The sequence below is a fragment of the Danio rerio genome, chromosome 11, assembly GCF_052040795.2.
Source record: "Danio rerio strain M-AB ecotype USA chromosome 11, GRCz13ab, whole genome shotgun sequence".
NCBI lineage: Eukaryota > Metazoa > Chordata > Actinopteri > Cypriniformes > Danionidae > Danio > Danio rerio.
In genome coordinates this window covers 44,582,501-44,607,697 of record NC_141031.1, presented here as the reverse complement: position 1 = coordinate 44,607,697, position 25,197 = coordinate 44,582,501, and the positions used below count along the sequence as shown (strand labels likewise).

At 36.1% G+C, this 25,197-nt stretch overlaps 1 protein-coding gene across 1 annotated transcript in view; it reads left to right on the top strand.

The window, feature by feature from the left end:
- The window catches only part of megf6b (multiple EGF-like-domains 6b), a 128,964-nt gene that overhangs the window by 77,757 nt on the left and 26,010 nt on the right, over nt 1-25,197 (top strand). The window contains exons 8-22 of the mRNA XM_087274139.1: nt 2,020-2,142; nt 2,268-2,390; nt 3,136-3,273; nt 3,866-3,988; nt 9,278-9,400; nt 13,891-14,061; nt 14,168-14,299; nt 17,921-18,049; nt 18,402-18,530; nt 19,320-19,454; nt 20,270-20,404; nt 20,505-20,630; nt 22,065-22,196; nt 23,042-23,170; nt 23,257-23,388. Coding sequence (XP_087130265.1) covers nt 2,020-2,142; nt 2,268-2,390; nt 3,136-3,273; nt 3,866-3,988; nt 9,278-9,400; nt 13,891-14,061; nt 14,168-14,299; nt 17,921-18,049; nt 18,402-18,530; nt 19,320-19,454; nt 20,270-20,404; nt 20,505-20,630; nt 22,065-22,196; nt 23,042-23,170; nt 23,257-23,388 — 1,980 coding nt within the window. The remainder of the gene's footprint in view (nt 1-2,019; nt 2,143-2,267; nt 2,391-3,135; nt 3,274-3,865; nt 3,989-9,277; nt 9,401-13,890; nt 14,062-14,167; nt 14,300-17,920; nt 18,050-18,401; nt 18,531-19,319; nt 19,455-20,269; nt 20,405-20,504; nt 20,631-22,064; nt 22,197-23,041; nt 23,171-23,256; nt 23,389-25,197) is intronic.

Below are 25,197 nucleotides of genomic sequence, written 5' to 3'. Positions count from 1 at the left end.
TCATGATATATGTCCCAATGACAGAGAATTAAACAGTGCAAGTACTCTAAAACATCCTTTTTTAATGTCTTATTATTCAAATATCTCTTTACAAGTGTTCTCTTCCTTTGAAACGACCGCCAAAAAATCCCAAGAGCTGATTTAGTGAAATTATGAGTTGGGATGAAGTTGTCCTTTGATTCACTACGTGACGTAATCTCACAAACTGTGACATCAGTGTCTTTGTGTCTGGTTTTCTGAGGTCGTCTTGAGTTGAATACTGAATTTAGAGTGATTTCTGCTGTTTCTGTTTCTGTGAAAGTGTAATTGTTGGCAATGGAGAGCTTGTTTTACTGTAGTTGAACACCGTGAGCGTGTGACAGGAGTTATTCGCAGCAGCTGGACGGCTCATGGGAAATCTGTTGAATATCGTACACTGCAAAAAATGCTTTTCTTACTTTGTTTTTGTCTTGTTTCTAGTTCAAACATTAACAATTCTTAAATCAATAAGCATTTTCCAGATGTTACGATTTAATAAGATGTCTAGGGAGATTAAACGTAACACTTAGAATATTAGATAATTACTGGAGTAGATGGATGGAAAATACACAAGGACACGAGTTTAGCAATTAATTCGTTAATGCAGACATGGATGTGCAGACATTTCTGGAGACCGCGATTTACGTAGCCGGAGGTACGTATGGCTGCATTTAGTTTTTTCAAGTGAACGCTACAGGGCGGTGTGATGCCGCTCCTCTTCGTCAGCCGGCGAGCGCGAAGTTTGTCTGGTTAGCTCATCGTGTTACGTCGGCGGAGCGGAGACCCAGAGGAGGAGCCGGCCGCGGCGACGACCGGGTTCGAGCCCCGTGAAGAGCGGTTCCAGAAATTAGGTAAGACAAAAAAACAGAATCCAAAAAATAAACCGAACAGGTTCGTAACGGGGCGAGAATGCGGTGAAATCCGAAAACGCGGTCAAAATCGGATGAGGGCTTTTCTTTTACTGGACGGCTTTTGTAAATCATCGCTTGGGTTTAGGGAAGAAGGAGGAGGAGGGTGGCTGGGTCGGACGATTGGCTGGCCACCCAGTCAATCGTTCAGTCAGTCAGTTAGTCGGACAGACGATCCGTCCTCCGGCGTCTTTATACGCGAGAGCAGCACGGGCACGAACAGCACGCGCTCGCGAAAGGTGTTTGAGACATGAAAGCGTGCACATCGGCCTCTTGCGGATTAGTGAAAACAAAATCTGAAAAACCACGTAGGATGTATTGCACGGTCTCCAGAAACGTCCGCGGGTCTACGCGGGGTTGCATTTATTCCTCTTATGAAGGAAAGAGAGATGAGGCCAACGAAAGAGAGGCTTATTTGTGTGCGCTTTGTACAATGCATAAAAAAAGCAAACAAAAATACAACCAAACCAAAAGTTTCAGGGTGCCAAAGCAAAAGCAAAGAACTAAACAAAACCAAAAGCCACCTAAACTACAACACAAGATCCCCTCTAACCTTTATTAATCTGGGGTCGCCACAGCAGAATGAACCGCCAACTTATCCAGCAAGTTTTTATGCAGCGGATGCCCTTCCAGCAGCAACCCATCTCTGGGAAACATCCACACACACATTCACACACACACTCATACACTACGGACAATTTAGCCTACCCAATTCACCTGTACCGCATGTCTTTGGACTTTGGGGGAAACCGGAGCACACAGAGGAAACCCAGGCGAGGGCAGGGAGAACATGCAAACTCCACACAGAAACACCAACTGAGCTGAGGTTCGAACCAGCGACCTTCTTGCTGTGAGGCGACAGCACTACCTACTGCACCACTGCCTCGCCATAAACTTACTAATGAAAATCAAAATGTGAAAAAGAAACTGAAATCTTCATCGTATGCGAGGCCAATAACACAAGCTCCCTGAAACAATAAAACAAAAACACAAAAACCACTAAACTAGCAAAATGAGCTGAAAAAAATCAATATGGTTAGTTTTGATATCATGTGTACTTTAATACCTGATTTCCTGTATTGACCATCATCAGTAGTGAACCCGTGTGCGGAGCAGAATGGCGGATGTTCTCAGATGTGTCATAGGGATGGAGCTCAGGCCCGCTGTGAATGTCATCCAGGTTATCAGCTCGCTGAAGACGGCAAGACATGTGAAGGTAAAATACACCTGCCTGTCTTATATTTTAAGATCACAGAGAGTTCTCAGTGTTACACTGCTCATATTAATGTCTTGTGTTTTTGAAATTGGATGTGTTTATGCTGTGTGTTTTTGGTGCATCAGACATTGATGAGTGTGCGTCGGGTCAGACGGACTGTGCTCATGGCTGTCGTAACACCAGAGGATCCTTCATGTGTGTGTGTTCTGCTGCCTATGAGCTCGGGGTGGACGGTAAACAGTGCTATCGTGAGTATGAGCTGAGAGACTCACATACACTGAAAAAAAAAAAAAGATTCACTCGATTTACATATTTTTAATGTAAAAATGTCTGAATTTAAATATTGATGTTTGAATATTGATATTAATATTAAATGAGTTATACAATCATAATAATATTATATAATGCAAATATGCAATATTTTAAAAATAAAAAATGCTGGAAACTATTGGCTCTAAACTGCATATACAATAAATTACAATGATTATAGAATTTATGTATTTGATAAAAATATTATAAATAATAATTTTGATTGTATTAGTTTTATATTGATACTAACCACTAATGACACATTTTTATTTATTATTTAAATTTTGATATTAATTAAAAATTATTAATACACAGTTGTATAATGTGTGTGTATGTATTGATTTTTTTGCATTGTAACATTAAATACAAGCTAAATCTCTTGTAAAGCAAGCACTATATATATATATAATTAGTGAATTTAGTATATATATATATATATATATATATATATATATATATATATAATATTAATTTATATATATATATATATATATATATATATATATATATATATATATATATATATATATATATACTAAATTCTTATATATAATATGCTTGTTTTAACTTAAAATTAGCTTGTATTTAATGTTACTATACAAAAAAAATCAGCAGATAATATTGTACACTTAATTAAACAATTTAACCCCTAATGCACTGCCTGTGTTTGTTTTTGTGGTTCAGGTATTGAGATGGAGATCGTGAACAGCTGTGATCATGATAACGGTGGTTGTTCTCATCACTGTGAACATTCGACCGCTGGTCCGCTGTGCAGCTGTAATGAAGGATATCAGCTGGACCACGACCACAAGACCTGCGTCGGTACAGGAGACACTGATCACCATTTCCTGTTCTATACAGTTGAAGTCAGAATCAGTCACCCTCCTGTGAATTTGTTTTTGTAAATTTTTGTTCATGCAAGGCATGTTTCACAGTATTTCCTATAACATTTTTTCTCATTTGTTTTATTTTGGCTAAAATAAAAGCATTTTTTAATTTTTTAAAAAACTTTTTAAGGTCAATATTATAGCTTAAGCTATATTGTTTTTTCAAAGGTCTACAGAACAAACAATCGTTATACAATGACTTGCCTAATTACCTTAACTTTAACCTAATTAACCTAAATGAGCCTTTAAATGTCACTTTAAGCTATATAGAAGTGTCTTGAAGAATATCTAGTCAAATATTTTTTACTGTCATCATGTCATGGCAAAAATAAATTAAATAATTTATTAGAGATGAGTTATTAAAACTTTTATGTTTAGAAATGTGTTGAAGAAATCTTCTCTCCGTTAAATAGAAATTGGGGAAAATTTACAGGGGGGCTAATAATTCAGGAGGGCTAATCATTCTGACTTCAACTGACTGCACAGTAATGCTGTTAGCTGAAGGTGTGTGTATTCTCTCCTGTCAGATATAAACGAGTGTGTCGACGGCAGCTCGTGTTGTGAACATGACTGTACGAACTATCCTGGAGGATACGAGTGTTACTGTACAGCCGGATATCGCCTGAACACTGACGGATGCAGCTGTGATGGTAACACACATAAACTCACCAGGCCAGATTTTAAGAGAAGCTCATTACTTTTGTTCTTATATTTATATATATTATTTTTTTGTTGTTCAGAAATATGTTCCAGAGTTTTTCTCTACCTTATATACACTGACAAAAGTAAAACTACACTGTAAAAGCAATATATTGTCTATAAAGGTCATGTGAAGTGCTTTGAAATGTGCATTTTTATTCGATGTTTGACATAATCTCAACCGAAAATGAAGAGAGGGTGGGACATAGTGTAGCTCCTCCCCTTTTTAAATCAGCTAATAGTGTTTTGTTTTATCACAGCTCTGCCAGCAGGCCCGGATTGGCTAATCGGGAGGACCGGGAGAATACCCGGGGGGCCGCTCCGTTTTTTTGGCCGCGAGGGCCTGTGTCCCTAGCTGCTTGCACTCTCAGCAGTCGCACTTTTTTCTATTTTATTTTTATTTGACCATCGTCTCACTCTTTTTATTCATTATTTTGCCGCAGCTTCGCACTTTAAAATTTTTTTTCCTGAAGCCCCGTGAGCAAAATGCAGCCCGCAGGTTAATGATGATATAACTATTATTCGACCCCAAACCGCGGCACCTTAGTGAATATAAGAATTCGAATAATTAATGAATATTACACCTGTAGCGGCTTTCCAATGCCGCTATTGTTGGTAGAGTGAGCAAGTTTTTAACGCGTAAAAGTCAGAGTCCGTAGGCAAATAGATGCAAATAAAAACGTCTTTATTTACCAATCAACTTCCAATCAACAGAACTACTCAATCACTTCCTTAATCTATATGCACACTTGTCTGTTACCTTGAGTTACGCTTAGTTACAAGACGAGACGTTCAGTTACGAGTCAAGAGGATACGGTCAAAAACTGTGGGCTTCCTACCAACACTGTCTTACTCCATGCAGTGAAGCCACACTTATATAGTCTCCTACTGACACCTTGTGGCCAATAGCCAAAATACAATGTATGGCTCCTACAACACCTGCTCAATGAAAATCAGAGGATTCACTACATTAATAAATCTGACATAAATTAATCAGAAATCTAGAAAGGGGAGAAAAAGATTAAGTCGTCAATAGACAAGTTTTTAACAACAGCGCTATTGTGGTCCAGTGGTCAGCACGTTGTGTTACCACACTGCAGGACCCGAGTTTGATCCTTACCTATCTGATTGAATTTATTTATTTATTTTATTTCATTTTTATTGTGAAGACATATAATACTGTTTGGGTTGTTGAACATTTCAACCTATAAAGCAGCTGTTTTCTTGAAAAATATGTGATCGTATCATTAGAAACTGAATTCAAAATGACGTTATTTTAATATAGTCAGTCGTGAACTGAGGTGGGCCGCTCTAAGGCTTGAAACTCCAGGGGCCTCATGTATCAATGCTGCGTACGCACAAAAACTTTGCGTACGCCAGGTTTCACGCTCAGAATCGCTCACGTTTGGATTTACTAACGATGAACTGAACGTGGGAATGTGCGCAGCTTCACGGCAGCTTTATGGCAGGCGTACGCACATTTTTTGTGCGTGTCTGTTTTATTTCCATTGGCGACTCCTAGAGGCAGTTGTGTTAAATTCCTCTCTACAAAGTGTCTGAGCCTTGCAATGGCAGCTGTATAAGACGGGTTCATCTAGCAGGTATATAAGGTTTCCATACCATACAGTTGACCAGCTAAACATTAAAGCACAATTTGCAGCGGTCGCCTATTTTCCCAATGTAATCTGAGCGATCTACCGCACGCACATTGCTATAAAGACACTATCTGAAGATGAATTTGCATGCGTGAATCAGAAACATTTCCATTCTATAAATGTGCAAATAAAATATGATGCACAAACTTATTAATTCCTACTTGTCTTTCTCGTGATAAATAGTTGGCAAAATCTGATATGTAGCGGGGGAAAAAAGAAGAAAGAGTTCATCAGATAGATTCGAACCGAGTTCATGCTCGAACATGTCAAAACATGTAGACATGCGTCTTGTGAGCAGCGCCACTGAGACTGTTCCGAGTATTGCAACATTTTACTCCTATAAACCACTCTATTTTTTTCTTTTGTTGTTAATTCCGGAGAACAAACTTGCAAATAACACCACTTTTCTCCAGTCTACCTCCGAAAGTAGCACCTCCAATTCACAATCTGTTCAAAGTTTCTCTTTTTGTGTGATTTTGTCATTGCTTTTTCGTTGAGTTTTGCCAAAGTATAGTCATTAGCATATTCATACAGGGGAGGAGGCAGGCAGGGATGTTACGCTTAGTTTCACGTACATTTAGATGTACAAAGGAATATGTGTGAGATTCGGCGTGCGCAGTGTTTCATACATCTGAATTTTTTTCTGCGTACGCACATTTACAGCTTTGTGCGTATGCAATGTTTTAGTATGATTTCCACGCAAGTCTTCGTACATGAGGCCCCAGGGCTGAAAAGGAGTCCCACTGCGGCCCTGTCTGCCAGTGAGACCAGTTGAGCTCAAGCGCATCAAATGAGAAGCTTCTTGAAGGTGGCAGTGCATGTCAGATACTAGAGAGCATTTGATTGGTTACGATTAGATGAGAAACTTAAGTATGAGGTGACGTGAAAACAAAACGTTGATACATATAGGCGCAAGTGACAAACACCAAGCCTTACATGTTTATATGAGTTTTATTTTAATTGTGTTTTTGACAAAAGGTACAGTACATTAAAGGTATTCAATTACAAAGGTATTTTCGTTTTTTCTTTTTTTGTACCATACATAATTTGAAAAAAAAAAAAAGACAAATTAACATAATAAAAAAAATTTATGAAACGGAAATGCATTAAATAAAAAATATATTAATAATAATAAAAATGAAAATAAAATAAATTTACAGAAAATAAATAAATAAATAATAATAAAAAAAATTTAAATAAATAAAAATTTAATTAATAAAAAAAAAAAAAAAAGGTGGGTGGGGGTGGGGTTGGGAATTTATGGTTGGAGGAGTACATTAGTCTCAATATGAATTATTAGAGGGTCCCATGTTTTGAAAAATGTTTTGGTTGATCCTCTGAGAAAATATAAAATTTTTTCTGTTTTCAAAAATAGCATTACATCACTAAGCCAAAGTGACAGTTTAGGTGGCATTGGTTATTTCCACTCCATAAGAATTCTTCTTCTAGCTATTAATGTTACAAAGGCAAAAGCGTTTTCTATTTCTTTAGCGACATGGATGTCCTCATTTGCTACTCCAAAAATAGCCATTTCCGGATTTGGTTGAATTCTTAAATTGAAGGCTGAGTTTAAAATTTCAAATATTGAAGACCAAAATCGTCTCAGTTTGTCACATGACCAGAACATATGGGTTAGGTCTGCCTTGCATAAGTTGCAACGATCGCATGTTTCATCTATATTGGGGTAGATTAGTTTTATATCTTCTAATTGTGAATTTTGTCACTGCTTTGGAGCACACAAATATCTTAAAAGCTAACAATACTGATACTAACATCTAAAAAACTTTTAATTTCATGGCACCTTTAAAATGATAAGTTAAGTGAACTTGACTGTTCTAAGTAGGGTTGTAACAATATACCGGTATGGCGGTTTACCACGATTTGAACGTGCACGATTATCATACCATGAACAATTGCATATCAACGGTTTTAACCCTTAAAGACCGAGACAGGCGCCCGCGGCTAAAAATAAGTATTGCTCTTAAATGTTTAATAACTTTTGATCCGCTGATCCGATTCATACAATTCAAAGATTGGCATAAAGAAGAGAATCTCAGCTTTGTATCACATAACATTCGCGGACTTTCAGAGGCTCCGGAATCAGTGCGGTTACGTCATCAACATTTGACAACGCTGATTTGACAAAGAAACGCTCGTCACTGTGTCTCCGGACAAACCAGACATGATACATTGATGCATTGTCCCTCCTCCATGCCCAGATTGGTTCAAACTCGCTATATCACAACCAATAAGCATAGGTTTCGCTTTTGTTTGTGGACCAAGCTTTTTGAACAACACGGAATGAGAGATAGGCATACATTTCTGCGCGGCTAAATAAAACGCAAAAAAAAAAATGTTTTGCATAAAATAATTCTCATACTAAGTACTTTTGCATGCACAGCAGCACAGAAACATACGGAACCCCGGAAGGGACGTAGTGGGGGAGAAAAAAAATGGGTGGGTGAAAAAAAATAATGGGTGAAAGAAAAAAATGGGTGGGAGGAAAATATATATTTCTAAGTTTTTTGCGTTCTCTCGCAAAGTTTTGCGTTCCCTCGCAAAGATGTTTTGCGTTATCTCGCAAAACTGTTTCTCCACAAACACTTCCTGTTCACTTCACTCACATAAACCCTCCCGTTTTTGCTGAAATTCTCCCATATTTTACCATTCTATCCCACTTTCTTTACATTACTGTGCGCTGATTGTCGCCTTTCACTTTGCAACCTCTGAACCAGTGAATGCATGTATAAGCGCTGACTGACAGACGCGCTCCATACAATAAACTGATCCCAGATCAGCGTCTGTACGCGCCATTTAAAGGGACACTTCTGTTATCAAACAAGTGCGCAGCAAATGAATCTCATGTTTTGTTTAGTTTGATAACAGAGGTGTCTCTGTAAGAATGCACAGATCTATAATGAAAGCAGTCCATTACTTTAGAAACTGTTTGTTCTCATTTAAGAGAAAATAAGCTGTTTAAAATAAAACATGCAGGACGGAGATGTTTCATATTATTCAGTGTATTTGTCTGTTTAAACATACACCCGCTCCTCTGTAAACGGCGTGTACAGACGCTGATCTGGGATCAGTTTATTGTACGAAGCGCGTCTGTCAGTCAGCGTTGCATTGCATTGCAGACAACCATATCCATATCCATGCTGGCACATAAAACCTAAGGATGTTCCATATTGAATCTAGTTTCGTTATGTAACTATTTATAGTATAGTAAATATTTATATCTATTTTTTTACTGAGGATTTGCACCATGTTTATTTGGACTTTATTTGGACTTTGACACATTATTTATTATTTTCTTATTTTTATTTGTTCATTGTAAGTGGTGTTGTTTATAGTAACTAAAAATATATTATTTGGAAAAAGTCAAATTTGCTTCACTGTTCTAATATTTTGTAACATTTGTAACATACCGTATACCGCGAAACCGTCAAACCGTGGTATTGTTTTAGACGATTATCATACCGTGAAAAATTCATACCGTTACAACCCTAGTTCTAAGTTACAACACAATTGCTTTCATTTTGATCTGATCTGATTAATTGTATTGTCTAAATGCTGTTGTTTCAGATATAGATGAGTGTCTGGCTGTTAATGGAGGATGTGATCATGCTTGTCTGAACAGCGCCGGCTCTTTCCAGTGTTCCTGTAGACGTGGATATCGACTCGATGAGGACAGAAGATCCTGCATACGTGAGTTTACAGCTTCAAACTGAGGAATTTATATTATGTTAGTTTTATATTATTCACTTTGGCATCTAATGAGCGTTTAAGTAGTCAACAACAGCACATTTAGGCAGCTTGCACATTTTCAATTGTAATTGGTGTTATTTTCTTGTTGTCAAATGCCAAATAAATATCTGTATTTACAGTTTTTTTTACAATGGCTGTGACACTTTTTTCAATACATTTAACAAGTTTGCTAAACTCTTAACGCAGCAACACGCCTAAAATACACAATTGGCAAAACAGTTAATTTTATGCTCAAAATCACACATTATAAACTAAACCTCTAAACTACTTTTCAAAATACAACAATAAACGAACACACTACACCATGTCTAACAAAACCCTGCAATCATGTTTCAAAATGAAATTATTGTACAAAACACAAACACATGTTCTCTTCCAACATAAACATTCAGTCAATCAGAACACACTGACAATAAAAACACTATCATCAGCTGACATTACAGAAACTCCATTAGTTTATGTGTCAGCTCTGCCCTTATATATGAAGTCTCGTTACAGTTTTGTTTTGTTGGGTTAAGTAAATGCATGCATTTTCTTTCGTTTACTGCAAACATTTTATACAAAACGAAGAAAAAAATAGCTTTATAAAATTTACAGTTTATGTAAAAAAAATACAGACACAGAATTTCTGCAGTACAGACTTTTTTTTGCAGAAGGACATCACTGCAAACAGAAAAAGCACCACAATTATAATGAAATAACAAAGTAATCTTCTATTCTGCCCGGTCTTTTGCCACATGTTCTCATCCACATTATACTTGATATCTTCTGTGGCCCGGCACGGTAACTGTGGCCCTTTGGTCTATTATGTTTTTCCTACGACGACATCCCCAGCCTTGTCAACATTAAAAATTTCATGTGGTACTTGATTGGCCTCTAACTTCATGACTCTCTGAAAGTAATTAGACACAGTGTATGCAAATGCTGTACTGTATATACTGTACAGTATGCACTAATGAACTCCAGGTTTAAAGAGTAGTTTACTGCAAAACACACTGTGTATAGTACAGTAATGACTGTATTGCATAATCTTACATGGACGTATTGGTGACAGAGTCCTTTGATGCGCTCACTGTTCCTTTCAAAAACCTCAAGAGTCCTCTATTAGAACATATGATCATGTGATTGGAAAAACCAAAACAAGACATGACATGTGCTTTCTAGATGGGAATCAGCTGTCATATATATATATATATATATATATATATATATATATATATATATATATATATATATATATATATATATATATATATATATGAGAGAGACTCATATTGCAGTTTTATATATATATATATACATTTATTTATTTATTTATTTTTATAACCGCATTGGCAATTGAATAAAATACAGGGAATAAACTTGTTTCAATTCACAATTAGAGCAGCTGTTCACTTTGACTTTATCCTATATAATTTCTGTTTAGAACATGGTGTTATCTGTTCTGACATACTGTGTTAAAGCATTTGTAAATTTGACTGTAAAATTACATTGTTTTGTTCTTGGTTGTGCTTGTGTGTAAAAGAAGTTAAAGCATTTTAAATTTGTGTTAACTGGATGAATTTTGTGTCAAAACAACAAGAAATGTGTTAATTGTATAGCCCACAAAGACGGATGTTGTGCTAACCGTGTTAAGAATTTAGGAAACTTGTTAAATGTATTGATAAAAGTGTCATAGCAATTGAAAAAACTGTAAGCAGACAGACATAAAAAAGTATTTATTTTACATCCATATATTTGTTTAATTCATCTTAAGTAATCAAAAATGACTTAAATAGAATTTTTTTGTGAACATGCAAATACAGTTTGCTATTTTTCAGTAATTTAAACAGTCAAAATTGTAAACATTTAAGCCTTGTCACCCAGCTTTCACATATATGGTTGAAGTTTAGTTTATATTATTCTACAAGAAAGTTGAATGTCAAAAAAGATTAATAAATGTTAATATTTTACACTTTAAAATGTAATCAATGTACAGTTCTTATCCCTAATTGCAATTATAAATATACTTTGTCATTTAAACCAATGTAAAACATTTCAGACAAGCTGAATTATGCCATAATATGTGACTAAAAGATTTTACAGAGAAATATTGAAAAAAGTTTAAGTCAAATTTAATCATAAATTTAATTATTTTTAATATTTAAATATGTAAATATTACAGTAAAGATCATGTAGTAGATATATTTAAGTTCCCATCTTTAAGTAGTTGAGTGTGTGTGTGTGTGTGTGTGTGTGTGTGTGTGTGTGTGTGTGTGTGTGTGTGTGTGTGTGTGTGTGTGTGTGTGTGTGTGTGTGTGTGTGTGTGTGTGTGTGTGTGTGTGTGTCTGTGTGTGTGCGTGTGTGTGTGTGCGTGTGCATGTGTGTGAGCGTTTGTGGATGTGTGTGTGCTTATGGCATACCAAGACTCAAATGTGTATAATGTCATGGGTATGAATGGGTATGACACATGTATTAGAAGGAGATTTAGAACATTTCTGATGTCTCCATTTTTCAAAAGGCCATAAATCATACAGAATGAGTTTTTTTTTTAGAAAGTAAAAAAATTCTGAAAGTAAAACAATAAAAACAATAGAAACCTACGAAATGTCCCCACAATTCACTAAAATAAACCTGTGTTTGTGTGTTTGCGTGCATGTGTTTGATTGTGTGGATGTGTGTATTTATGACATATCAATACATAAATGTGTATAATGTCATGGGTCAAGTGTTACAAGTAGATGTTGGATAATGAGGACAATCCTGATTTTTCGAGAGGTGTATAAATCATACAGAACTAATTTTATTTTCAGAAAGTAAAACAAAATCAGACAGTAAAAAGATAAAAACAATAGAAACCTACGAAATGTCCCCACAATTCACTAAAATTAACCTGTGTGTGTGTGTGTGTGTGTGTGTGTGTGTGTTTGCATGCATGTTTGAGTGTGTGGATGTGTGTGGTTATGATATATCAATACATAAATGTGTATAATGTCATGGGTCAGGTGTCACAAGTAGATATTGGATTATAAGGACGTTCCTAATTTTTCAAGAGGTCTATAAATCATACAGAATTAGTTTTATTTTCAGAAAGTAAAACCAAATTAGACAGTAAAAAGGTAAAAACAATAGAAACCTAAGGAATGTCCCCACAATTCACTAAAACAAACCTGTGTGTGTGGTTGCATGCATGCGTGTGTGTTTGTGTGTGTGTGGATGTGTTTGTTTATGACATATCAAGACATAAATGTGTATAATGTCATGGGTATGAATAGGTAGGACAGGTGTTTCAAGTAGATGTTGGATTATGAGGACGTTCCTGATTTTTCAAGAGGTCTATAAATCATACAGAATTAGTGTCCCCACAATTCACTAAAATAAACCTGTGTGGATGTGTTTGTTTATGACATATCAAGACATAAATCTGTATAATAGTCCCTTTCACACAGTGATACCGTAAAACTATCCAGAAAATTTCCGGAACGACTTTACCGGTATATTCAAAAAAGCGCTGTTCACACAGGCGAGGACGTTACGGATTTTTCCTGGAAAAGAGCATTCACACATCCATTCCAAAATACCGGTAAATTCTGACATCATTCACCACAAATGAGCTGGCTGCGCTTGTATTTGTAAACATTTGACTACATTACAAAGTCTGTGGATGATCAGTATTGTGAACAACTTCGATGAAAACATATGGAGGATCACTTTCGAATGTCGAGATGTACATGATATGTGTGTGTGCTGGCGCTCACAGGCTGTTTCACAGGCACACGCAAAACTTGAAGGTAAACAAACAGCGGCTTACCATAAGCATCTTATCGATGATTATTTACACAGTTGGCATTAAGAAGAACATATAAACGTGATCTGACTAACTTCTAGCAGCTAAATGCGTCTGGCATAATATTCAAAGGCTTTTATTCTCATAAACCGCGCGGACGTAAATGTGTCTGACTGTTCTGATTGGCTGAAGTAGACGTCTCACGTCAGCACGTTCTAGACGTGCACGCGCTTATTACGGTAATCTTCCTTCTGCGTTCACACAGCACAGCATTTCTGCAAATTACCGGTAATGTTACAACTTCTCTTTACGGAAAATAGCCAGAACGAATTTACCGGTATTTTCAAAAAGGACCTGTTCACACATACAAAAGCTTGCCGGCAATTTTCCGGAAATGTCTGTATGTGTGAAAGGGGCTAATGCCATCGGTCAGGTGTTACAAGTAGATGTTGGATTATGAGGACGTTCCTGATTTTTTTAAGAGGTCTATAAATCATACAGAATTAGTTTTATTTTCAGAAAGTAAAGCAAAATCAGACAGTAAAACCTCAGAAGGGAAAACCTTTTCCTAGTGTAAAAAAAAAATTGTACAGTATAAAAACAATGGAAAACTATGGAATGTCCCCACAATTCACAAAAACAAACAAACCTGTGTGTGTGTCAGTGATGGAGGAGTCAGTGGAGGCGTTGAGCAGCGGTCAGACAGTCAATAAACCTGGACCAGGACCTCAGCTCACCATCCTGCAGGACTTTGATCAGATCCTGGAGAAATACGAGGACTACGAGGACGACACTGGAGAACTGCGTGCCGAGAGCACTTTAGCTGAGAAATTCAGTGAGAAACCCTTTCCTTCTGTTCTGTAACACTGCTGGGATTTCATTTACTGAGGAATATTCATCACAATGCAAACTGCCCTTACCTTTTCATTTGTTGTGTGCAGTTTGTTTGAACGATTCGTTCGGCGTTGACTGCAGTCTGTCCTGTGAGGACTGTGTGAACGGAGGAGTGTGTAACAAACACGGAAATGCCTGTGACTGTCCTGACGGATGGACTGGAGTCGTCTGTAATGAGAGTGAGTTTGCCATGATGCTATAAATGGTTTCATTTAGAAATGTGAACCTGGACCACAACATCTTAACAGGATAGTTCACCCAAAAATGAACAGTTCCTGTTAAAGGGCACCTATGGTGAAAAATCTACTTTTCAAGCTGTTTGGACAAACATGTTTGTAAGTATAGTGTATATACTAGGGATGGGAAGATTAACCGATATGTATCGATACGCGGTCATGCGCGTGCACGATGCGAGTGCATCGGTTGAGCAGCAGAGGATGAATGAAATTTTGGAAGCAAATCGAGATGCATCGGTTTTTGCGAGATGCATCGATTTTTCCGAGATACAGCTTATATTTTTAATATAGAATGTATTTTTTATTTATTAACAAGTGTTGTCAACCTGTTTTTTGGCGCATAATTTAATCGACCTACATAAAGTAAGCCTTAGCAACGGATTTGCGGATGTGCACACACTACAACTCAGTGTATCAGGTGTGCGGATGAAGCTAGTGGAGCGCCCTCAGAAATGGCGAGAAGCAAAACAAACATTTTATTCCCCACTGAGTTTTAAATCTAAAGTATGGCAAGCAACATTATGGATTTAAGGATGGACGACATGACAGGACAGATGCAATTTGCAAAATGTGCCGCGCATCTGTAAAATACGCGGGCAGTACGACTAATCTGATATCTCACTTGAAGCGGCGCCACGGTGTTGTTGTGAAAGCATCTTCCAGTGTTCCTGCATCCCCGGCTTTCGCACTGCTTCAACCAGCTCCAAAAGTGGTGAGAAAAGCATTGCAAGTTTTTTTTTCCGTGCGCAACAGTTTTGTGCGCTCTACGCCAATAACGAATGCTATTGCATTGTTCATCTGCAAAGATATTCAGCCTAGTGTCACGGAGAACAAAGGTTTTAAACACCTCCTCCTGTTAATTTTTATTTAATTATAATAATAATAATAATAATATTAATAATAATAATGATAAAAATAATGGGTGTCACGGTGGCACAGTGGGTAGTTTGACCACCTCACAGCAAGAAGATTGCTGGTTTGTTATATTTTTATTAGCCTGTTGTTTACAGTGACAGTGATGTTCCAAAGCAGCATAACACTGCTAGTTCACAACCTTAAGTTTTGAATATTCAGTGGCACAATATCTTTGTAAAACTTGTTTTCATAGTTGAAAAGTTAAATCACAATTCTTGTTGTGCAATGGTAAACCTTTATGTTGAAAGAGTGCAAATATATATATATATATATATATATATATATATATATATATATATATATATATATATATATATATATTTTTTTTTTTATTTTTTTTATTTTTTTTTTTATATATATTGCACTTATACATTCTGTTTATCTTGAAAATAATTAAATAATATGTGCTATATGTTCTAAAATGGCCCTCTACTGTAAACTGACACTCTGGCTCTGAGAGAAGAGCCAGTTTGTAAAAAAAAGTCTTGGTTTTGCTTGGTTTATAAATAATCAAACTCATTCAATGGCACAGCATCCTCTTTCACATCATCTCATAAACTTGATCTAATTAGTTAGTGCTGAAATATCGCATCGTATCGTGATATGGGTGTGAATCGTATCGTGTTGCATCGCAATATGTCACAAATGTATCGCTAATATATCGGATCGTATTCTTTGTATCGAGATGCGTATCGGATCGGCATTATAGCTTAGATGCCCAACCCTAGTATATACTGTCATATTGGGGTGAAATAAACACACACAGTCCTTTTTTTTTTATTTAACAACATAAAAACGTTGGACCAATTGTAGCGATTGTACATAGCATTACATTTTTGTTGTTGATTATATTTTACTATATTATTTTATGTCTGAATTGTTGTACATAATAATAAACGAATAATGAAAATAAATGAATAATAAAAATAGGCCTAAATAAATAATTTATTTAAAGATATTGCGGCGAAACACTGAGTATTGGTCAGGAGCATGGCCTAAAGAGCTTAAGTTGATGATCATCTTGGATGACCTGCGGATGAGTAAATGAATAGGAAATGTTTATTATTAGGGGAACTATCTCTTTAAGATGCACAGGCAGGTAGAGCAGATTATGCACTGTATTGAGTCAAAACCTGCTTTTCTTTTATGCCAAAAATCATTACAATATTAAATAAAGAATTTTGCATACACAAACTCCAGTGGGACCGTGACATTACTTCAGTAACAGCCTTTGATACTTTAAATCAGTGGTCACCAAACTTGTTCCTGGAGGGCCGGTGTCCTGCAGATTTTAGCTCCAACCCTAATCAAACACACCTGAACAAGCTAATCAAGGTCTTACTAGGTATACTTGATACATCCAGGCAGTTGTGTTGAAGCAAGTTGGAGCTAAAGCCTGCAGGGACACCAGGGGTGAACTGGGACAAAAATTCAGCCCTGGCACTGTAGCCACATCAGCCCACATTACCACACCGACACAGCCCCACGGACACGCACATTTAGTATTTATTTTGGTGTACAGATGGTAAAATAATATGACATTCTTGCCAGATTTTGATAATGTCCGGGTGACCTCGGATTGGGTCGGCCAATCTTGAAATCAGGCGGCTGTCGCCGATTGGGCCAAATGCTTAACATTTATTATTATTATTATTATTTATTTTATTTTATTTTTTTATTTATTTATTTTTTAAATCAACATCATAATATCACATCTAGCAAGAGATAAAAGCTGCCTACACGTAAAAACATATAAAAAAAAAAAAAAAAACTGACTGGCCCACATTTAAAAATTGGTCCAGAATTGCCAGATGGCCAGTCCGCCCCTGAGGGACACCGGCCCTCCAGGACCGAGATTGGTGACCCCTGCTTTAAATCTTAAAAGAATCATCAAATAACTTCACAAGCTGCACCTTCAGCTTCGCTTATTACTATTCAACGCTATCTCACAGCAATTCGTAACTTTTTGTTTTAGGGCTAATTCTTATCAATATTAATATCAAAATTCAGCAATTTTTTTCCCCGTAACCTTAATAAAATTACAATAAAGACCAATGAGTTCCATGAAGACATTTTAGTAAATTTCCTATCACAACAATGTCAAATTGTTATGTCATATTAGTAATATGTTGTGCTTAGAACTTAACTTGGACAAGTTTGAAGCCGATTTTCTCACTATTTAGATTTTTTTAACCCTCAGATTAAAGATTCTCGAATAATTCTATCTCAGATGAATATTGATTAGTCTTATTGTATTTAAAATCACATCAGTTTTTTTATCTCGTAGTATACTTTGTAAGAAAATCAGCTAGATGTTATTCAGAAGTCCAAAACTGAGCAAAACGATGCTTTTTTTCTGCCATTTTGATTGTTGTTTCAGAGTACCTGAGTTATTAGCTGTAAGGCTCCGCCCTCTTAATGAGCTGCAGCTCATTTGCATTTAAAGAGACATACAGAGACATATGCTGTCTAGCATTAGTATATGTTTACTGTTCCTCGTGTCTTTAAAATTTTCTGACCTTGTTGTATGTGTGTGTGTGTGTCTGCGTGCGTGCATGTGTGTGTGTTTGTGTGCAATGTGTCTATATGTGTGTGTATGTGGATGTGTGTGTGGTCATCTGTGTATGTATGTGTGTGTGTGACCTCCAGCATGCCCTGAGGGTTGGTTTGGCAGGAATTGCTCACTGTTGTGTAAGTGTAAGAACGGTGGTGTGTGTGATCCGGTGTCCGGGAGCTGTCGCTGTCCACCAGGGGTCAGTGGAGAGCTGTGTCAGGACGGTCAGTTCACATCAACACTGAGACAAAACACTGAAATTACACTATTATATATCATATTTAATGTATTCTAACACTTATACCACTATTATATCAATTTTATTACATTCCTGCACTAATATACCTCTATTATATAATATTCATTGCATTCTAACACTAATATTCCACAGTTATTACACCAGTATGATATAATATGTATAGCCTTTAACACTAAAATACCACTATTATTTTTAATAATTATTGTATTTTAATAATAATATTTCTCTATTATATATCATATTCTAACACTAATATACTAATTAGAATATATTAAATATTATAAACCATTTCATATTTGCTCATGCACTCATTTCAGGCTGTCCAAAGGGTCTCTATGGGAAGTTTTGCAATAAAAGGTGTAACTGCGCTAATAACGGACGCTGTCATCGCACTTATGGAGCTTGTTTGTGTGACCCGGGACTGTATGGAAGATTCTGCCACCTACGTGAGTACACTATGCTTTTCTAGGTGTTCTATAATGCCTTCAACATGAAAATGCCTTTAGTTTGTGATGTTGCATTTTATTTATTTATTTATTTATTTATTTATTTATTTATTTATTTATTTATTTATTTATTTATTTATTTATTTATTTATTTATTTATGTGTGGTTATTTATTTATGTGTGTTTATTTATTTATGTGTGTTTATTTATTTATGTGTGTTTATTTATTTATGTGTGTTTATTTATTTATTTATTTATGTGTGTTTATTTATTTATTTATTTATGTGTGTTTATTTATTTATTTATGTGTGTTTATTTATTTATTTATTTATTTATTAATTAATTAATTTATGTGTTTTTATTTATTTATTTATGTATTTATGTGTGTTTATTTATTTATTTATTTATTTATTTATGTGTGTTTATTTATTTATTTATATGTGTTTATTTATTTATTTATTTATTTATGTGTGTGTATTTATATATGCATGTTAAATATTCACTGTACATGCACATACATTATGTAAATACATACTTTAATTTAGATTTTGTGTGCTAGTCTGCTTTTGTTTGGAATACTTTTTATGCATGCTAATACTTTTTGTTTTATGCACCTGAAAATGCGTTAGCTTTTGTTTGTTTTGCGCACACACAATTCCTGCTTAATGCTTTGGGGATGGGTCAATTTACTTTCTGCCATACACATTAAATGCTTGTTTTCTGCGCATGATTTCCACCTTTTATAACCTCTCATTTACAACCTTTCATTTTCCACACTTTTGTGTTCAGCGTGTCCGAAGTGGATGTTTGGTCCCGGTTGTTCAGAAGAGTGTCAGTGTGTCCAGCAGAACACTATAGAGTGTCACCGTCATCATGGAGACTGCATCTGCAAACCTGGATACAGAGGCCACACCTGCAAAGACGGTCCGTTTACGTCTTGTTTATTCAAGATGATATTACATAAGAATTTGTTATTTTTACTGCATACATTTGAATTTTCACTGCATTAAAGAATTTGCCTTAAAATGTTGTCATAAAATGCAAACCTGCTAACATGCAATCCATAAAATAAAATAAATGATTGTTTATGTACAGCAATTTAATATAATACAAGGTGGGGTGAAAGTAACAAAGTAAAAAACTAATGGCAATAAAGTCCATATTTCAAATACTGCCTTTCATGGCTGATGCCCGTAATAAATGTGGGAAATATGACATTTACTACTTTAGTTTTCATCATGATTTCATTTCACCCATCATGAATATACAGTGAAAGGAAAGATTATAATATTTTCCAAGTGCTGTTTAACAGAGTTTTTTTTCAACACATTAGTTTGAATAACTAATTTTTTTAAATTTTTATTACCAGAGAGTATAAAACAAAATTTTCTCCCCATTTTGTACTGTTAAAATAGTTTTTGGGACATTTCATATGCTGCAAAACAGTTGCAGGACCACACTGTATGTCTGTAACAGAATATAAAACATTCATTTAAAAACATTTAAATAGCCACTTAAGAGCTAAAAATGTTCTGCCCTTGGAGGTTAATAAAATACGAGAAGAATAAAAAATGATTAATAAAGAAATAAAAAGAAGAAGAAAAATGCAATTAAAAAAATGTTGTCAGTGTAGCATTGTTGTCTTATTCATTTTAAACCTACACCTTTTTAAAGTTTGCTCTGAATGTATCTAAACTATCTAAAAATATATGATCTCTGTTATTTTGTCCCCCTAATAGAGTGTGAATCAGGGTTTTTTGGCTCTGCTTGTGAGAATAAATGCTCTTGTCCGCATGGAGTGACCTGTGATCATGTGACTGGAGCTTGTCAAACCAAATGTCCAGCTGGAAAAACAGGCGACAAATGTGACCAAGGTTTTTCAGAGTACTCATACACAACGTGTCTGTAGTTCATTATCTAAATTGTTTGGATGTTTGTCAAAGCACACTGGATGTTTTCCTATTACTTTGATAGATTGTGTGGAAGGGAGATTTGGGATTGGATGCTCTCAGTCTTGCGACTGCTCTGGCGCACCATGTGACAAAGTGACTGGTCAATGCACGTGTCCTGCTGGAACGTTTGGAAAGCGCTGTGAAAAAGGTAAAATGATTATATTGATGTCTGCATGTCACAATTATCTTGTTCTGAATTAGGGCTGTGTGACATTTAGGGCTCTATTTTGATGGTCCATGCGCAAAGCGCAAAACGCAGGGCGCAAACACTTTCTGGGCATGTCAGGACGCCTTTTTGCTAATTTAAGGACGGGTAAATCTATGGTCTAAAAGGGTTGAGTTTATTTTCTTAATGAGTTATAGGTGTGTTTTAAGAATAAACCAATTAGAGTCTCATCTCCCATTCCCTTTAAGAGCCAGCTGCGTCACGCCAAGAGCGCATTCACTATTTACAGGACGCAAAGTAAGTCTAAGTGGAAAAAATGAGCATTTCACAAGCAAACAGTTAACATTTTATTAACAGAAAACTGTTAAACAGAGCATCTACTGCGTGAGAATGAGAGATAATGGATCTACTTTCACATTCGCTCTTGGATAGGGAAACCTTTACGCACAGACATCAATTAGTCTATAAATAATTAATTTCGTTTGTTAAGCGCAAATAATCGTTTCAAAACTATTTCTAAATTCAGTTCTAATTTCTAACAAATGAATAAATTAATAATAATAACATAATGTGCTCAAAAACCTGAGTTATATCCTAAAACACATGCTGTGCCCCATATGGTCTAAAACCTGAGGTGGGCAAATCTATGCTTGTTTTTAATAAAACAAATATAAATATGGATATAATAAATAATACTGCTAATAATAATAACATTATACAAAAGTAAATTGTTATGAATGAACTGAAAAGCCCCCAGAGATGAAGAAGGCATAAAAGCAGTGGTTTTTCATATTCATTTAGGCTAGAAAATAATGTTTTGTAATATTTTAATCCTTTATATTTACATTCTATATCTATTCTTATTATATCCTATATATATTTCCTTAATATTTACATATTTTCATATGTAAAGATATTTGCCTATTGCTCTCTTGTGTGTATTAAGCAGTGTGTAAGCGAGGCGCAACTCTGCGCTGGAGTTTAGACCGGGTTAGTTTTGGTCTAATGAAAAATCTATTATAGTTTCTCAAAATAGCAACGCACCAGCGGTCCGCCTCAGAACGCTTCCTTTTTAGACCAGAACGCCCATGGGCGCACAAATGAGCGCTAATGCATTTGCTATTTAAACAGCGTAGCGCAACGCCTCAAAACAACTCTTGCGCCAAGCTGAAACTACCAAAAGACTACAGCGTCCCGCCTTGCGCCACACTGTGCCGGGTGTTTAATAGGGCCCTTAATGTTTATGATAATAGGGTAATTATTGTTTAAAGGCGCAGGGTGTAATTTTGTCCACTAGAGGGCACGTATTCACAACTCACAACGGCAAATGTTGATGATTTCTCAGAAGAATTTTGACTTCAACTGTATAAAGATACAGCGCTGTTTGTGAGGTGTGTGTTTGTGTGTGTCCATCAGAGTGTCCTGAGGGCCGCTGGGGTCTGGGCTGTCAGGAATGGTGTCCGGTGTGCGAGAACGGAGGCCGCTGTGACCGGCGTAATGGCACATGTGTGTGTTCTCCTGGATTCATCGGCAGATTGTGTCAGAACTGTAAGTAGATTCATTTATAAATTTTTTCGGCTTAGACCTTTGCTTAACAGGGGTCACCACAGCAGAATGAACCGCCAACTCATCCAGCATATGTTATACACAGGGCGAGGCAGTGGCACAGTAGGTAGTGCTGTTGCCTCACAGCAAGAAGGTTGCTGGTTCGAACCTCGGCTCAGTTGCCGTTTCTATATGGAGTTTGCATGTTCTCCCTGCCTTCGCGTGGGTTTCCTCCGGGTGCTCCGGTTTCCCCCACAGTCCAAAGACATGCGGTACAGGTGAATTGGGTTGGCTAAATTGTCCGTAGTGTATGAGTGTGTGTGTGGTTGTTTCCCAGAGATGGGTTGCGGCTGGAAGGGCATCCGCTGCATAAAAACTTGCTGGATGAGTTGGCGGTTCATTCCGCTGTGGCGACCCCGGATTAATAAAGGGACTAAGCCGACAAGAAAATGAATGAATGAATGTTATACACAGTGGATGCCCTTCCAGCTGCAACCCAACACTGGGAAACACCCATACACACTCATTCAAACTCATACACTACGGCCAATTTAGTTTTGTCCAATTGACCTATAGCGCATGTGTTTGGACTGTGGGGGAAACCAGAGCACCCGGAGGAAACCCACACCAACACAGGGAGAACATGCAAACTCCACACAGAAATGATAACTCACCCAAACGAGGCTCGAACCAGCGACCTTCTTGCCGTGAAGCAACAGTGCTAACCACTGAGCCACTGTGCCACCACATCAGCATACGTTTGAATACTAATAGAAGGACAGACTTGTGGCTGGTCATTTCTCTACACACTAACTTCATCTGTACATGTCCCATGTGTGTGTCTCCAGCATGTCCTGCGGGTCGCTTCGGTGTGGGCTGTCAGCTCAGATGTGTGTGTGATCTCGGAGTTCGCTGTAATCCTGTAAGCGGACGCTGCTCGTGTCCTCCAGGCTGGACGGGACACAACTGCAGGAAGGGTGCGGTGTGTTTGCTTCGTCACTGTTTCAGTGTAATTATGTGAATGACATTTTAATGGGGAGATATGGGGGTGTGTGTGTTTCAGTGTGTGACGCGGGCCGCTGGGGTCTGGACTGTGAGAGTCTATGTGACTGTCGTAATGCTGACGGTGTGTGTGATGCTCAGACTGGACGCTGTCATTGTGAGGCCGGATTTACTGGAGCACGATGTGACCAGAGTGAGTAATACACACACACACACACACACACACAGTTGAAGTCAGAATTATTAGCCCTCCTGTATTTTTTTTTTCCCGCAATTTCTGTTTAACGGAGAGAAGATTTTCATTCATTCGTTTATTTTCTTTCGGCTTATTCCAATTATTCATCAGGGGTCGCCACAGCGGAATGAACCGCCAACTTACCCAGCATATGTTTTAAACAGCGGTTGCCCCTTTAGCCGCAACCCAGTACTGGGAAACACCCATACACACTCATTCAAACTCATACACTACGGCCAATTTAGTTTTATCCAATTGACCTATAGCGCATGTATTTGGACTGTGGGGGAAACCAGAGCACCCGGAGGAAACCCACACCAACACAGGCCAACTGACTCAGCTGGGACTTGACCCAGCAACCTTCTTGGTGTGAGGTGACAGTGCTAACCACTGAGCCATATTTTATGAATATTTTCTGATCTTTAAATTACTTTTTAGCGACACCTGTGGCCATGCGGTGAACTGCAGTAGCTACTCTTAGGGCGTACTCACAATAGGCCATCCGAACCATGCCCAGCGTGTTATCTTTGCCATGATGACGGTAAATACAATGCATGAGCTGATAACTTCTAAAGCTTGAATTAAAACGTTAAAGTCACTTTTGATAAAAAAAAACATTAATCAAATGTATAGATCTCAAACATAAATACGTTAAAGAAACAAAGGATATTTGTGGATGCGGCATGCAGCATTCTGACAATACTAAAATTACTTAATTGTTTTGTCATGTTGTATATTTATCATTGGAGATTATTGTTAAAAGGAAGTGATGTTTGTACATTTTTGTTTTATTTTAGATTTAAATTTTAATTTAATTTAATTTAATTTAATTTAATTTAATTTAATTTAATTTAATTTTATTGCTATATTGCATGTGTATGTAATACTGTATGTGTGATAAATGTTGTATTTATTTATTCAGAAATGCTCAAAATGCTCAAAAATTTAATAATTAAATTGAAAATAATAATAAATATAAAGTCTTAAATATAAAAATATAAAGTCTTGTAACATGCAGCATTCACTTGTTTTTCTTAAATGGCCTTGCAACATTTCTTTTTTACTTAATTTAATTTAATTTAATTTAATCTTATTTTATTTTATTTTTATTTTATTTAATATGACCTCAAATGTTCCTTGTTTTTATGAAATAATTAATAAAAAATTGCAATTAAACAAATCTAAAAACATGCATTCTGAAATAATTACAAAAAAAAAAAAAATAAAAATATAATGTATATATTTAGCATATATTAAAATATGCTCTACAGATGTATACTGTATTTAATTATTATTCTTTTAGATTAAAACATATATGGGCTGTAAAAAGTTTAAATAATGATTTTGAATCTTTACCCATTTCTTATTTTTTAAGGCATTTCAAAACTATTCGCTTGTTCATTTTAAATGGCTTTCAGGTTTGCAGATTAATTTATAAATGCACAGATATTATAATATAATATATGATGCATATAATAAAATGTCTTGTATTATGGCACTATTTGTCATTAGCCAGTTTGTTTTCTGTATTTTACATACATAATGTATACAGTAGAAATTTAAATGATTTTCCCTTGTGTTAATATTTCAAATGTTTCCTAAGTGATGTTTCTTTTGGAGAAACTCTTATTTGTTTTATTTTGGCTAGAATAAAAACTTTTCATTTTAGTTCAAAATTTTTTAAAACTTTGTGAAGGTCCATATTATTAGCCCCCCTAAGCAACATTCGATTGTCTACAGAACAAACCATCATTGTACAATAACTTG